At 32.7% G+C, this 16,855-nt stretch overlaps 1 protein-coding gene across 4 annotated transcripts in view; it reads left to right on the top strand.

Moving 5' to 3' along the window:
- Positions 1-16,855, top strand: part of LOC132748717 (neurobeachin-like) — a 144,602-nt gene that overhangs the window by 103,780 nt on the left and 23,967 nt on the right. For all 4 annotated transcript variants that reach the window (XM_060738330.1, XM_060738332.1, XM_060738331.1 and 1 more), the window contains one exon: positions 14,868-14,985. In XM_060738330.1, coding sequence (XP_060594313.1) covers positions 14,868-14,985 — 118 coding nt within the window. The remainder of the gene's footprint in view (positions 1-14,867; positions 14,986-16,855) is intronic.

The following is a 16,855-nucleotide window of genomic DNA, read 5'->3' as shown; positions in this document are numbered from 1 at the left end:
TCATGTTTTTGTCTATATTTTCATGTTTTGTCTATATTTCGAAGAAATCAATTATTTTTACTTTCTCTATCTTTTCCGGCTATAAATAGAATTTATAACAGAAATAAATCCGTTTTAAATATTTAGAAACAGAATGTTATGTTCGGCGTTCCTCCATCAATTAAAGTAAATTACTGACGTTAATGAACCATGATAGATATTTGGCGAAATTACGATCTCGAGATTCATTGATCTGACCGCTACATGACATAATTTGTGTGCGCGTGACGACAAACGCCTTGCAGGAGGCATTTTCTGTTCTCTGCCTCATTCTGGTTATAGATACAAGTTCCGCTTGAGGGATGCTGGGAAATTGGTCAAAGAGATCATTGGCGATAGAGTGGTTAGTGATCATGATGATTATGATTGTGTATTTCTTCGATTGCGTCTTTATTGTCTTTGAAGAGTTAATCATTGAACAATTAAATGACGTCTGCTGCGCGATGCGCGAGATTAGATAGCGGCGTTTTGTATTGGTAACGCGTTTTCGCGAGTTCCATATGGCCACTCGATCAATGATAAAGAAAAGATATTGCGTTCTGTTTATCGACATCGTTTATTCTTATGATTTATTTCAAAAGTAATTTAATACTTAAATGTTATGAACAATCATTTGAAGACTAGACCATTTACTACAACGCGAAACTCGAGAGAGCCTTTTGCAAAATTTTCTCAAGTCCTATTGCAACGATATTTTGAAACAATAGCTAAATATCGAATTGTAGTTTTATAGTCCTTTAGATAAAGACAAGCGGAATTTACTGTTATAGTTCATATGCAATATTTCCAATGCACATTGAAGGTTTCGTTTTTGAACGCAGAATTTCTAATGAAGAAATTACACGTAATTGACGCGTGTCAGTAGAAACAACGCATTTGCCGTGACAGTGTTAGATTCCTGACTGGAAATACGAGTGACATTTTATTTTGCCTGGAATTTCCATGAGAGGTTATTAGCGCTTTGGGCTCACGGGGACTTCACCTAATCCGTTTCTGTCAACATTGACAAGTTGTGCTCTCAGGAGGAATATCCGGTTTCTTTGACGGAGGTCACGTGAGTCCTGGCTAGAGGTCGTGCGGTACAAAGCTCGCGTGCGCGTTTCGTCGCAAGACGACATTTGAGGAAGGGCAGATACAAACATGGAAAAGGGCGATTTAGGCTCGAAAGCGTGTTCAAATGAAAAATTAAAGCACGTGCGTTATGTTATCTCTGCCATTTGGTAGGATATTGTGTAGAACACAAAATCAAGATATTGGATTGGCTGAAAATTTTGAATTTAGTGTAAATTTGTTAACGCTTACAAGTCGTACATGAATGTTTATTCATTCATTTTATTAACGTTTGACGGTAACGTAAATTACATATATTGCTGAGATCTCTTTGTAAACTCGTCAAAAGATTTTTTCCCCTCTTTTGCAGGCGTTGCTCTGAAGTTCTCTTTTAACCACTTCACGTCTTTATCAGAACTGGTCAACACTGGTTTTTGTTTTTGACCAAGTTTAACGCCATTATCATTATGAAATACATTCACTGACTATGTTGTCCGTTTGTTGGAAACAAATGCGTGTCAAATCGTCTTAATTAATTAGTTGAAATTGTGAAATAAATGATAGGGGAAAGTTTTGTTAATATATACTCAGGATACAAGTGTCAAATTGCGGTTAATTAGCTTAAGTCAAGTTTTTTCCCCTACCTTCTTATTTACTTCGCATGCGAAAGTTTCCGTTTCCAGCGGCGATTTGCCAATTTCTTTCTTTTGTTTTAGATCAACAAAAAAGGAGTAGGTCTGATTCACACAAAAAATGTATCACTTGTTAATTAATTATTACCTCCTTAAGGCGACAACATCTGTTTAAGGGTGATAATGCGGCCTTAAATGTTGAAACGGGGAAATTTATTTATCCTTTATTTTTTTATGTCAAACTAAAAGTTGTGGTCACATGTTTTGATTTATATGTAAGGGCGGTGAAAGTGCTGAACATTTATTATGATGAATAATGATGGTGCTGCTGATAATGATGATTTTGATGATATTGACGACGATGAAGATGATGATGAAGATAGCTATGATGATAACAATGATGAAGATGATTGAAGTGGTGATGGTGTTATGATGAAAATCATGAAAACGATATGAAGACGACGATGCTGATGATGATGAAAAGGATGTTGAAAACAACGACGGCGACGATGATGACGAAGACGGCTATAATGATAATAATGATAAAGATTAAAGTGGTGACAGCGATATGATAATCATGATGATGATGACGACGATAATGATGTTGATAAATTTGATGATAATGATGATGATAATAATGAAGATGAAGACTAATGTGATGACGATAATGATGGGTCTGTTGATGAGGTTCTATTAGTTAATTGTTAAATACTCAAAAAGTCATTCTGGGCTGGTTGAAAACTTGTACATTGTACAAAATGAATTCAGTGCGCTGCTTAAAAAGGAAAAAGAAACGCCCCAGTTTACATGATCACTATGTTTTCCTCTTTTTCTTGATCGATCGTAAGAACATTATGATACCCTTATATAGAAGTCCGTGCATTTATATGACACATTAATACAGTCGGTCTTATTCTGCATGTATATTAATTGACACAGAATATTTTACTGGGTGTATTGAATTACATACTGGTCACGTGTTGTACCGGTTAACACATGTGGTATTTGATGTAAATGATTTTGTTTTACTTAATAAAAAATTGTAGGTTATAGCTTATGCATTGATGATCATCATAAGTATCACTCATCATCATCATCATCAGTGTCACTCATTATCAGTATTATTCATCATCATCATCAGTATAACTTCTCATCATCATCAGTATCATCCTCATCTAAACCACTCTTCATCATCATCAGTATCAATATTTTTATTATCATTGCCAAAGAGGTTGTATCACCGTAAATGATTTTAATTACGAAGTTTAAACACGGAAATGATGTAAGAGCAATTTTTCCTCTGTATGAGGTTGAGTGGTTGATGGTGCTAAAGAAAATTCACCATGATTCAGATATCAAAAGAGGTTCGCCGCCGTAAATGGCATAAATAATGCTACTCTGGTTGATTTTTATCAAGACTTGATCTGTTCAAATAATATATACTTTAAAATTTATAACTCAGATATCGCCACTGTTGCTTTGCTGTGTAAACAACTGTCGTAAAATATTATGTACATGTCTGACTTTTAACTAATGACGTAAATATATTCGTCTCGCGTTGGACTATTATCACAGACTATAGACTTAGATAAGAAATTGGATAACGTTTCTAATTATTTCCAATCAAAAGTTATAAATTTACAATAGGTATAACACCTTCCTAGTCGACCGTCGGTATAGCTTCAAAGACCACTTTGTTTCATCGCATGTACAGATGTCGCCAAAAGTTTTGTTCATGTCAATTAACTCATTTTTCAAAATCAAACTTAACCTGGTGATGACGCTTAAAAATTATTCTAGTCTAGACGCGTCCAAAAGTTTTCAAATAAAAGTAATCGCAATTTATGACATAAGACAAACATTTTTTTATGTCCAGTTTATTATTATCAATTCTAATAATTGAATTTATAAATTTGCTTATTCATTGTCGTAAAATACGTCGCTTTCGATGAATAAAGGCATGAATATGTTATTTTGTCGAATTTTTTTAGTTTGTTGTTGTAGTTGTGAAATTGGTTTAGTTTGGTTTTGTTGTTGTCGAATTTAGTTTGTTTTTGTTGTTTTCGAATTGTTTTAGTTTCTTTTCGTTGTTGTTGAATTGTGTTGTTTTCGAATTGTTTCAGCTTACAAGGGTTGATGAGCGCTAAATTGTTTTCCAGTGAAATATATATTTAGTGTTCAACATCATTTACCGACCATTTTTTCAATTTTCAATATATATATATTTATATATATATATATTAAAAAAATGAATTAAAAAAAAATAAAATAATAAATATATAAGAATTAAATAATATGAATAAATAAATAAATGCCCTTCTTTATCGTATTGACAGGCAAATTTTGTCACGTTTTTAAGTCAAACACCAAATAACCGGTCGCTTCCTTTTGGGGTTCTTAATTGTTAAAATTTCACTTATAAAAACACTAACATATACATTATAAACATATAAATATATCATTGGATGCATAAATAAATAATGTATGAACCTGATACCATTTTCATCTTATTTCCTAATCAGATTTTAAAAATAGGTTAAATATACATGTATAGGTAACTAAAAATTTAAGTGTCGAATAGCTTTGATAAGCCCTATTTCTAATTGTTTGGTACTTATGAAAAGTATATGGAAAATGCGCCCATTGTTGACCAGTGCACTTAATTATATTTCACAATTCTACTCAGCCATTTGTTGATTTTATTTTAAAAAAAAGTTTTAGTTTTGTAATGTATACAACTGTCGCCAGTAGTTTTGTACATGTCCAGTTACTCATTATTCATGCCGGGAATACTGGACAATTCTTACAGACCCAGACATCAGATAAAAAAGTAAATAAATTTCTTTATAATTTCTGACCATATTGTAACAAATTTACAACTCACTTAACACCTTCCTAGCCGACTATCGGTACAGTTTCAAAGACCACTTTGTTTCATCACATGTACAAATGTCGCCAAAAGTTTTGTACATGTCAATTTACTCATTTTTCAAAATCGTGCTCAGTCTCTTGATGACGCTAAAAGTTGTCATAGCCGAGACGCGTTGAGAATTTTTTTCAAAGTTTGTCAAGTTTCAAAATATTAATTTATAATGTAATATAGATCTATAAAACATGAACATCGATTGTATGATAAAGTATGTTTTCCAATATGTACAGGCGTCGCCAAAATTATGTACATGTCATTTCGGTCATTATTTATTTTTGACCTCTTTTCGGCGAAGGCACCCGCAACTGACAAATAATAGAAATCAACGTTTTGATAAATAGATTTATAATTATTTTGCATCAAACTTTATAGATTTACAACTTATATTACACCAAGTTGGCTCTGTGTCGTCCATGTTTCAAAGTCACTATTGTTACGTAACAATTCGTATATGGCGTCAGCCATTTTGTACTTGCCGACTGATCTTTGTCAGTAAAATAAATAAATAATGAAAAGGCGTCTGATCTGGTCTTGTTATAATTCTGCTGTGTTTTGTTTGTTTGTTTGTTAATATAAAAATGTATTTTTCTATCAGCAAGTCGCTGAATTTTTTTATATAATTAGTACGGGAGTTTGCGCTAATTATGTTCCGTATTCGTCATTGCTATGTTATGTCGTATGACCATACTTGTATGTTCCATTTATGAATGATAGTTTTGTAAAAAAAAAAAATAGAAGTGTAGTCCCCGCAAAAGCGCGCGAAAAATGTATTTATATAAGTATGAATTTGGCAGATTTTATATAGTTTTTATTTTGATTACATCGTTTGCGGTCAACTTGTTAATGAAAATGGAGACATTTTGGTTCAAGCTACAAACGTTTTGGTCAGTGTCCGGCATTGAATCGCCATTGAGAAATCACGTTATATGGGCCACCCAAGTATTTAGTAGTGTTTTTATGTATCAGATCATTGATTGTTTAGATACATATCATGAGAGGATTTCTATAAACTTGTCATCATAGTCACAATATGATTTCTCCTGATTGTCAATCTTAATTATACATCTATTTGTTGAATGATGTAGCCAAGTGCAATAGAATAAGGCCGAGTGAAAATGTGGGTTTATTACGAAAGACCGGTAGGGGCACTTTAACTAATGCTATTTCAGGAATTCATGATTTCAATTTTATGAATTTCGTGATTTAGATATATTGAACTCATGAATTTTAGGACAATGTCAGCGTCATTAATAAACGATTTCAACTTTTCACGTTTGAACTTCACGATTTCAGCTCATTTTAACTTCATAAATTCACGAGTTTTAACTTCATGGATTTATAAAGTCATCTTTTCAACACTATTAGTTCTAGATTTATTTGAAGTTGATTTCGTTAATTTGTATAGTTATCTAGTTGAATTCATTAGTTCATGAAGCTGAAACCGTAAATTCGTTAAAATTTAGTTCTTGAAGTTGGTCTTTTGTAGAGTTCCAGCCTAACTTCACTCAGTCCCTTATTTTATGATAAATATTTTAGTTTAAACATATTTTATTCATCAATTTTTACAAGCATGTAACATTTTTACATCACAATATATATGGATTGGAAAACAAGCATTTCTAATGAAAGAAAGACATACATATATTTAATGCGCATGCGTGTAATATGGCGGTTGAAAATTTTGAGCCGAGGAAAATAAATACATATTCTATGGTTTTAGCGAATTACACGATCTGAATTTGATTTATCTGTCATACAAGATACCACACGAGCTACCACTGAAATTTGCGTGAGTATGTAATGGGAAGAAAGAGGAAAAAAGACATAATCTCGCCAACAACAGAAAGCGGTCAGGTAAAAAAGTCAACAAAGATGGCGTCTAGTCAACAAATGTATCCACAAACCCCAAATCAAAATACTGGATCGCAATCTCACTTGAACAATGTTGCAGGAACTAATAACTATATAGCTCCCCCAGTCTATCCTTACTCTCCGACGTACACGAATCTAAGTCCAGTTTCGCCATTGCATTCCCAGCAGAATAATCAGGGGGATGTCCTTCAAAATATTTTATTTCGGCTCGAGAAAATGGACACTAAACTGGGTCAACTGAATTCCATTCAATCATCAGTGGACGCTATAACGGTACGGCTTAATAGTATGGATCAAAAGATCGAACAGATTGAAAATAGTCAGAAATTTATAAGTGACCAATATGACACGTTATCTTCTTGTACAAACACAAACAGAGATGATATTGCTAAGTTAAAGCACGATTTTCACGTGTTAGAGAATGACAATTTACAGATGAAATTGAGTAATGATTCAATGGTTGAGGACATGATTGACATTAAATGTAGATCCATGAGTTTAAATATGTTGTTTTTTGGTGTATTTTGTGAAAATGTTTTATGTAATAATGTTATTAGTGCAAATATTTGTAAACTTCGTTTTAAAGAAGAAAAGTTGATAGATTATAAGAATATTATGTCAAGGGAAATGCCCGTAATTGGTAATATTGTCGATAGTATTATTTCGTCAGATATTGACCTAGATAGTGGAATAAGTGACTTGTCAAGTATTCTTTATGATAAAGCCTTTTCTATTTTTGGTTCAAATAAGCATATTTATAAAGATGCAGATAGAAAGAGTGAAAGGAAATTTCAAAGCCCGTGGTTTAATGAAGACTGTGAAAATGCTCGACGCGAATTGAGGTTAGCTAATAGAAAATATAGATATGATAAATCATCTGAAAATGTTAACTTATTGATTATCAACAGAAGAAGATATAAACAATCTAAGCGAAAAGCAATATCAAAGTACAAGCAAAATCAAAAACATAAATTGCACGAGCTATCGAAAAAACAACCACAAAAATTTTGGTCTGAAATAAAGAAGCTAAAATGTTATAATAAAAACAGTAGTACGTTAAGTAAAGATGATTTTTTTAATCATTTTAAAGAATTATTTACGAGTAGTGATATTTTTAATGATGAAAATGTAGAGGCGAATTTAAGTGATGATAACTTTAACTCTAATGTTGTTTATGAGCTGGATAAGGATTTTAGTGTAGAAGAAGTTGATCATGCTATATCTTCACTTAAAAGAGGTAAAAGTGCTGGTGAAGATTTACTTACACCTGAAATATTTTTAGAATGTAAGCAATTTTTAGCACCAGTGATTTGTAAATTGTTTAATTATATGTATTCAAATTGTATATATCCTATTAGTTGGACTAAAGGAATTATTGTGCCAGTACCTAAAAAGGGAGACTTAAATGATGTAAATAATTATAGAGGGATAACACTTACAAGCGTTTTTGCTAAAATTTTCTCAATTTTATTAGATAATAGATTAAGGAAATGGGCTGATAGTAATAATTTATTGACAGATGTTCAATTTGGATTCCGTAAAGGAAGAAGTACAATAGATTGTATTTTTGTTTTAAATTCTATCATAAACAAAATATTACACAATGAAAAAAAGAAACTGTTTTTAGCTTTTATTGATTTTAAAAAGGCGTTTGATGTTGTTTACAGGGACGGTGTTTGGTATAAACTTATAACAAATGGAGCTTCTTCAAAAATAGTTAACATGTTACGAATTATGTATGACAACGTTAGATCATGTATAAGGGTGAATGGTTCTTTGACAGATGATTTCCAAACTTTTATGGGCGTGAAACAAGGAGAGCCATTGTCTCCTCTTATGTTTTTATTTTTCATAAATGATATGTATAATTGTATGTTGACTCAATCTGATGATATTTTCAGTCTAGATGAAATACAGATGTTTATGTTATTATTTGCTGACGACACTGTTTTATTTTCATATACTGTTGAAGGTCTACAAAATTTGTTAAATAACATGAACATGTATTGTAAAGCATGGAATATTACTGTTAATACTGATAAAACTGTAGTCATGGTTTGTAAATCTGGAAACAGAACTCAAGATTATGATATATTCTATGATAGTGAAAAACTAGCTAGAAGTTGTGAGAACTTTTACATACTTAGGTGTGACGCTTTCTTCTAATGGTCGTTTTTATCAAGCACAAAAATCGCTTGCTAATCAAGCTTTAAAAGCTTTGTTTTCTTTAAATGCATTATTTGATAAAGTTAATTTTGAGATACCAGATAAATTAAAATTATTTGATACCATGATATTACCAATATTAAATTATGGATCAGAAATATGGGGGCTACATAAAGCCCCTGACATTGAAAGAGTACATTTGAAATTTTTGAAACAGTTGTTAGGTGTAAGGCAACAAACTGTAAATACAACAGTGTATGGAGAATTAGGAAGATTTCCATTAATTGTATATAGAAAGATAAGGATATTGAAATTTTGGTACAGAATTTTTAAGAATAACGACAAACTTATTTATAGAATTTATAGTATGAGAAATAATAATGATGTTTTATTAAACAAGTGGTCCAGTGATGTACGAGATTTGTTGAATGAGTTAGGTTTTCCGTTTTTATGGAATAATCAAAATATTACAAATGATCAACTAAATATTTTAATAGCACGAATAAAAGATCAATACTTACAACAATGGCAAAGTGAAATCAACAGTTTACCTAAATTAGAAACTTATTGCATATTTAAAAAATGAACATGTTGCGGAAAAATATTTGTTGTGTGTTAGTAATTTAAATTATCGTACTACTTTTATGTCGATTTAGATGTTCTGCTCACAAATTACTGATAGAGGAAGGTAGACACAGGAATATTCCAAGATCTGAACGAATCTGTTTACGTTGTAACATGAATGTTGTTGAAAATGAGTATCATTTTCTATTAGTGTGTCCCTTTTATAGAGAAATAAGATATCGTTGCCTTCCTAATTATTACTGTTCTTGGCCTAGTATCCAGAAATTTAGAAATATTATGACATCTTGCCAAAAAAGTATTATAAATAAACTGGCAAAGTATTTATACCTAGCTACATGTAAACGAGATACGTATAATCAATAAATCTGACTGTTTAAATACATATTGAATAATTACTATTTCTTTACACTTTTCTCAAAAATATTTTTTTGTGGGTGTGTGTGTGTTTGTTTGGGTTATTCTCATTGTTACCAAATGTATTTTATTTTTGTTGTTTGTTTGTTTGTTTGTTTTCTTGTCATATTACATGCACATTATATCATATGTATGGCAATGAACATATTGTATGTTTATGCTGAATAAACTCTTGAAACTTGAAACTATAAAAAGATACAAGAACAAATATTTTACCCGGAAAAGAAATCTTTATTTAAAGCCAACGTCGTGTATAATGTATAGTATTGTTAATGATGAATTAGATACAAAATATGAATTGAATATAAACATATATAATAAAATATATACTTGAAAGATAGGATGCTGAATTTACTGACATATTATAGTTATCTAATTATGAATAAAGTTTGTTTTCATAGTTCAAAGACTGATTGTAAACCAACAAACAAATGTAAGAATGCACCTGAAATTAAGGACATATTATTTTATCAAAATAGTAAAAATGTAATAAAACAGAATATTTGAGTTCCTTTGAAAAAGAAAATATTAGCATTTTAGGCTTAAAATATTAAACGGAAAATGCACGATTCTCTGATATTTGATTATACATTTTCAAAAGCGTAATTTTCAAATGTTATGAAAGAAAACAACAAAAACAAAGAATCAATCATACACGTACATGAATATGTATATTAGACGGACAATGAAAAATTATTATATACCGCATACTTATTCCTAAACACATATTTTTTTAATTCCATTATTTCATTGCGAAATGAAGTCTTAATAATAAGTCACATTCCACGGTGATTAAAACGTACGAGAGACTAGTAAATCTTCGGGAAAGATATTCTTTAACAAGACGTGGAAATAAATGAACCTGTCCATAGAATTATGACAGGTGAATAAATTCGGACAAAGGTTCCAGGGGAGCTGTTAAATGCTTTAGCTCACGATCAGTGCTCGTAATAAAAGGAAGATAGAATACACGGGTTTTGATATCAGTTAATTATTTCAATTTTAAAAATTACCATGTCTCTTCAACATGACAATGTTATATGTTACATGAGTTGAGGAGCATCTCGCAATATTTCACCGGTAACTAGAGACCAAAGATGGGTTTTAGTCATCAGCAAAGCTTTTCATTAAACGTCTGAAAATTACAGCATAGTCATTAGTCGTCGCGTAATTTTGCCCAGGTGCTGAAAACACTTTTTATCTGAAAGGAAATGAACCTGTCTGTCATTTTTTAAAAGATTCTATACTGTTTTTTCTTTCTCTTTCGTAAAGGAGTTGTATATAATTAAGTGGGTTGCCTCATGCTTCTTGATGCTCGCGTTATTTATTTGCCTTGCTGGTATTAAATCTGTTGTGTGCTTTAATTCCGGGATGATAGACTTAAGTGACAGAGCATACCTTTTTTTTTTTTGCTTATAACTTTGCCGTAAGATTCCGTCCCTGTCAGTTAAAGCGCATCTTATATTATACGAGTGGTTTTCAGCTATACGGAAGACCGGCGGTTCCCGCGAGGTGTCCATCCATGGCTAAATTTAATATATACGGAGTCTCACATTTGTGACTTTCACCTCAAGTAAACGGGGATTGGGATCTTTTTGACCTTAATGATAATATTTACTCGGGACAACGTTTAAAAGCTGAGATTCCATCCTCAAATTGTACGCACTCCTTTTTAAAGCATGCTTTTTGATTTTGTGAAAAAGATGGATTTCCCAGTTAGTCAATAATTTATATTCAATGATTTAATGTTTAATTTATTTCATCTATTTGAAATTATTATATATATAAGAGCTAAGAATTTATGGCATGTTATTTCTCTGTTGGCTAAATTAATATTCGTGTCAAATGTGATCTGACGTTGAATATGAGATCGAAATGTGTCAATTACAAGATTTAAAAAGCATAATATTTACAATATACAGGTTTATATTTCCTGCAGGATATAAAACTGGATAAAGTATCATATTATGGTAAAGAAAAAAAGGGAGGAGATGATATATTTGGCATTCCAGAATTTGTTACGATATTTTTCCATTTTTAGATCGCAATGATATGTGTATATATACATGTTCTGCTAAAATTGATATGCACATGCGCAATATTGCACGATGGAATCGAAACGCTTGTCTAAATTCAGCGTGCATTTTCTTGCTTTTATGCTCTTTTAATTCACTCTTTCCCGGAAAATATTTCCTGTACATGTAGTTAAAGTCGGGGAAGATTTCGTCTGCAGCGTTCTCCTGGGATGTATGTTATATGGGGATGTCGTCTGCAATTATTCCAAATAGGCTTCAAACTGGCCAACAAAATACCAGGTCTGGCAAATAATTGAGTTAGATCTCCCAATAGTACTCTTTGATATAGTGCCTTCTGCAAATATTCCTCCGCCGTCACGCAAAAGTCATGTATACCACGAAATAATTGTCATTTCCAATTCCCCGGAAATACTCTGTTGCCTTGGTAACGGAATATTCCTGTCCTGAGCGGGAAATAATTGGCTGGTTGGCTCCACTGCGGAAAAATGATCGAAGAGTGTTTTCAAGTTTGTTTTTGAACGGTTGACTCAATGTAAAGATGGAATAATTATACAAATAAAGTAGGCCCTCAATCATTTTGATCACTAATATTACTACGCGCGTTTCTTCTGTGGAACAATTCGATGGATTAGAATTGTGTTTTGATAGTTTGTTTACTCACCATGAAATAGGAATTTGGCAAGCCACTGGTCTAGAAAATAAGACATTTGTTGCTATAATGAAGCCGTCCAAATTTGAAACGTCCGATCACGTTACATATCGTAACATGCTGATTGAGGTTGATTTTAAATATTTGCCGAAGATAAGAGTATTGTCGAATTAAAAAAATGAAAATACATTATTGCAGTTTTTATGTATTCTTTTATTTGTTCATTTGCAGTCATTGACTACATGGTATTACCTTAATTATACTTTGGCAGAAGATTGATCTTTTCGTAAGGACATGTAGGTAAAAACATCACCGAAGGCGTGTCTGCATGATTAAATACATGTACTATAGTTGATTATATATCTTAAATAAGAAACTTCTTTAATCGGTTGATCACTTTAAAATGTAAAAAATACAACAAATCTTGTAGAATATGTATGAAGTCATTCTGACAAAACTGAATAGTATTTTGTATATGGAGATGCATTGTTTGGGAAAATTCAAAATCAAAATTCCCTTGATAGATTCCAAATATTTCGAACGAAACGCCCATTGTAAATAAGTTTTTATCAGAAGAAATGACTGTGATTCTGAATTTGAATTAAAGCATCTACTTGTTTGCATACTTCAGGCTTTGGACTGAAAAATAGAAATATAATCTGTTAATTTAGGTCTCATTGTTACATTGGATGGATGGAATGATGATGATGATAGTTGACGTATCGTCTGCTTTGTCTTTTCATACCATTTCAATGGGAATAATTCCACATAATCACCACTCTAATGTGCTTTAATGTAAAATATTGAATTGCATCACAAACAAAATAATGGCCGATTATTCAGTCACATTTAAAAAGCACTTCACTTAATTTGGAAAAAAAAACAACATATCGTGGTATTTGTTTTTATCGCGTGAAAAAATCGTTGCTATGGAAATTCGAATCGCTTGGGGACTATTTGCTTCCATCAATTTGGTAGTATCCGACAATATATTTCAATCAAACAGTAACAAATGGGCAATGAAACTGATTAAGTTGGCTGTATTGGGACATTAATTTATTAATATTTGATTAGCGAAATACCTTCAGGCTAATGTGCATTTCATCAAGCGATGTTATTTTTTGTCGTTTTTGTTTTTTTTTTGCTTCTGATATAAAACTAAAGTGCGGAGAGCGTTCGGTTCTCGGGACTTGCTATTCGTTGGATGTAATTTGACGATAATGTCAATTTATCTTTCCTTCTAATAATACAGAAATAGAAAATATAGAACAAAGTAATGCGCACATGCAAGCTTTTGTTGACCCGCAAGTCAAATGCATACATGTACATGTGTATGTTATGAATTACATCAGAATGGAAACAAGAATTATTTTGAATTGAGTGGAGGTCAAAAATGTTTGTTTGATGTTAAATTAAGTTGGAAAATTATGAAACAAATAAAATTATAAGTAATAAATAAAAATAAAGTTCAAAAGACGAACTGTTGTGTATTAACTACGACAATAAATACGAAAGAATTCAGACATGTTTCAGGCTAGTTATTTTATTTCAGGCGCTTGCGTCCTTGCTAAAATTATCACCTAAATTTATTGTACATGTAGAAATGACGTAAGCGTGTCTATTTTTGGGTTTTCAGAGCTTCAAGGGTTCTAATTTAGACAGCGGCGTTTTCTCTTGTTAATCTACATGAATACTTGATGTATTATCAACATCCTCATCGGCGGACGCACTTGAAACCGTTTTTATTCCCATTAAAACAATTAGATTATAGTTCTATAATTAGGTTATTGCCTTTTTCGTCGCTATGATATGTGGGTAATTTAATCGATTTCTTCTTAAGAAAAGGAATTTGCATGATAAAAGTTAATTGGCCGTTGAAATTGAACACCGGTTTAGAAGACTCTAGGGAGGTTTTGATATTTCGTATTTGTTCTTTTACGGAAAAGATGCGAATGAGGAAATTTAATGGGCTGAAACCGGAAACGGGGTTTACGCGGGAAATCAGCTGCTTCCCCACGTGGTTGTCGTCTGCTGCCGGTCGCGTTTGGTAGATATTGTTATTACCCATAAATCTCGGTTGTTTTTGCTTCTTTATATAGTTAGATTATGTTTTTCATGATTAAGGCGCACACTTAATTAATCGTTCGTTATTTGTAACTGATTAATACAGTACTCTTGACGTATATTTTGAAGTTAAAACGTGCTTTGAATAGCGTTTGATCGCTCATGCTATTGACGTCAACATATTTTTTTTCAATATTTTTTCTTCTCTTTTTATTCGAGTCGCTGTTTTTTCTCAACAATACGTTTGCAAAAATGAACTATATACATGTGCTTTACTGTTTAGTCTAAAATTATTCGGTCTTTCATTGCATAGTAACCAAAGATAGGATGGACAACTTTATCGTTTGCAGTTTCCCCCTTGTTAGATATATCAAGTCTTAAAGATGTGTGGTACACTTGAAAATTTATATTTTTTATCAATCTAATTGTAGGTTCTAGCATACATAGACTATCTGCACGGAAAATGGAACTTCAACGAGATTCGAGCCATCTTTTCACGGCGGTACCTCCTTCAAAACACAGCCATAGAAATTTTCCTGGCCAACAGAAGTAAGTTTGTTTTAACGATGTTAAAATACGAATGGTGGTTATTATAAAAGATATATTTTATGCACGGTTTCAAAGAATAAGGAAATACTAATTACCAAGAAAATTTGCGTATTAAAGAAAGATGTTTCAACATGTAATCAATGTTTCAACATGTAATCATACCGCTAAATACTGGAATAGGCCCAGGGTCTAAACCAGGAAGGAGTATAAGGTTAATTCCATTTTCTTTAGTTTATTATTTACCCCCCCCCCCCCCCGCACAACAAAGTTATAAGGGGGGAGGGTATACTGGAATCAGCTTGTCCGTCCGGCCTTCTGGTCATCCGGCTGTATGTCCGCCCAATAAATTAAGAATCCTTTTACCCACAGTCTTCATATTTGGCATGGAGGTAAGTCATGATCATTAGATGACCTCTATTGACTGAGGTCAAAGGTCAAGGTCAAAGGGGCCTTGACTAAAAAAAGCTTGTCTGCCCAATAGCTTAAGATTCCTTTGACCCGCAGTCTTCATATTTGGTATTGAGATTGGTTATGATAAGTAGATGACCCCTATTGACTTTGAGGTCACCTGGTCAAAGGTCAAGGTCACAGGGGCATAGACTAAAAAAGCTTGTCTGCCCAAAAACTTAAGAATTCTTTGACCCACAGTCTTCATATTTGGCATGGAGGTTAGTCATGATTATTAGATGACCCCTATTGATTTTGGGATCAAAGGTAAAGGTCACAGGGGCCTTTACTAAAAAAAACCTTGTCTGTCCAATGACTTTAGATTCCTTGACCCGCAGTCATCAAATTTGACAAGCAGGTTGGTCATGATCATTAAATGACCCCTTTCACTTTTTGAGGTCACTGGGTCAAAGGTCAAGATCACAGGGACCTTGACTAAAAAAGCTTGTCTGTTCAATTGCTTTAGAATGTTTTGGTCAACAGTCTTCATATTTGGTATTGAGGTTGTTTATGACAAGTTTATGCCCCCATTGATTTTGAGGTCAAAGGTCAAGGTCAGAAGGGCCTTGACTGAAAGAAGCTTGTCTATCCAATAACTTAAGAATCCTTTGACCCACAATCTTCATATTTTGCTTGGAAGTTAGTCATGACCATTAGATGACCCCTATTGATTTTGAGGTCACTTGGTCAAAGGTCAAGGTTACAGGGGTCTTGACGTTAAAAAGCTTGTCTGCCCAATAACCTAAGAATCATTTGACCCACAATCTTGATATTTGGCATGGAAGTTGGTCATGACCATTTAGTCACGCCTATTGTTTTTGAGGTCACTGGGTCAAAGGTTAAGGTCACATTTGCCTTAGGTTCAAAAAAGCTTGTCTGCTCAATTGATTAAGAATGCTTTGGTCAACAGTCTTCATATCTTGTATTGAGGTTGGTTATGACTAGTAACTGACCCCTATTGATTTTGAGGTCACTTGGTTAAAAGTCAAGGTCAGAAGGGCCTTGACAACAATAAGCTTGTCTGCTCAAATGCTTAAAATTGGCTGTCCACAGCGTATTGAATTTGACATTATCACAATTGAAGCATATAATTATCATGTTCTCATATATTCATCATAAATCACCCCAGGCAAAGCTGCATGAAAGGGGGGGGGAGGGGTATTCAAGTCATCTAGTGGCAATTTTAGTTTTTAGGTCAAAGGTAAAGGACACTCTGATCTTTGCCACTAATACATGTTGAATACATAACTTAGCAATGCACTGGCTTACTACCCTCAGATTTAGCAGGGAGGTTGTCCTTGAGCTCTAAATGACCACTGTTGATAAGTGGTATGTGGGGGTATTCATGCCATGACAGTGGCAGTTCTAGTTATATACAAGTTTTACTCCTCAAATATGTAGAGGGGTCTAATCCAGCAGATTG

This window comes from Ruditapes philippinarum, unplaced genomic scaffold (genome assembly GCF_026571515.1).
Source record: "Ruditapes philippinarum isolate M1 unplaced genomic scaffold, ASM2657151v2 ctg58_1_1_1_1, whole genome shotgun sequence".
Taxonomy (NCBI): domain Eukaryota; kingdom Metazoa; phylum Mollusca; class Bivalvia; order Venerida; family Veneridae; genus Ruditapes; species Ruditapes philippinarum.
This window is presented reverse-complemented; position numbering and strand designations above follow the sequence as displayed.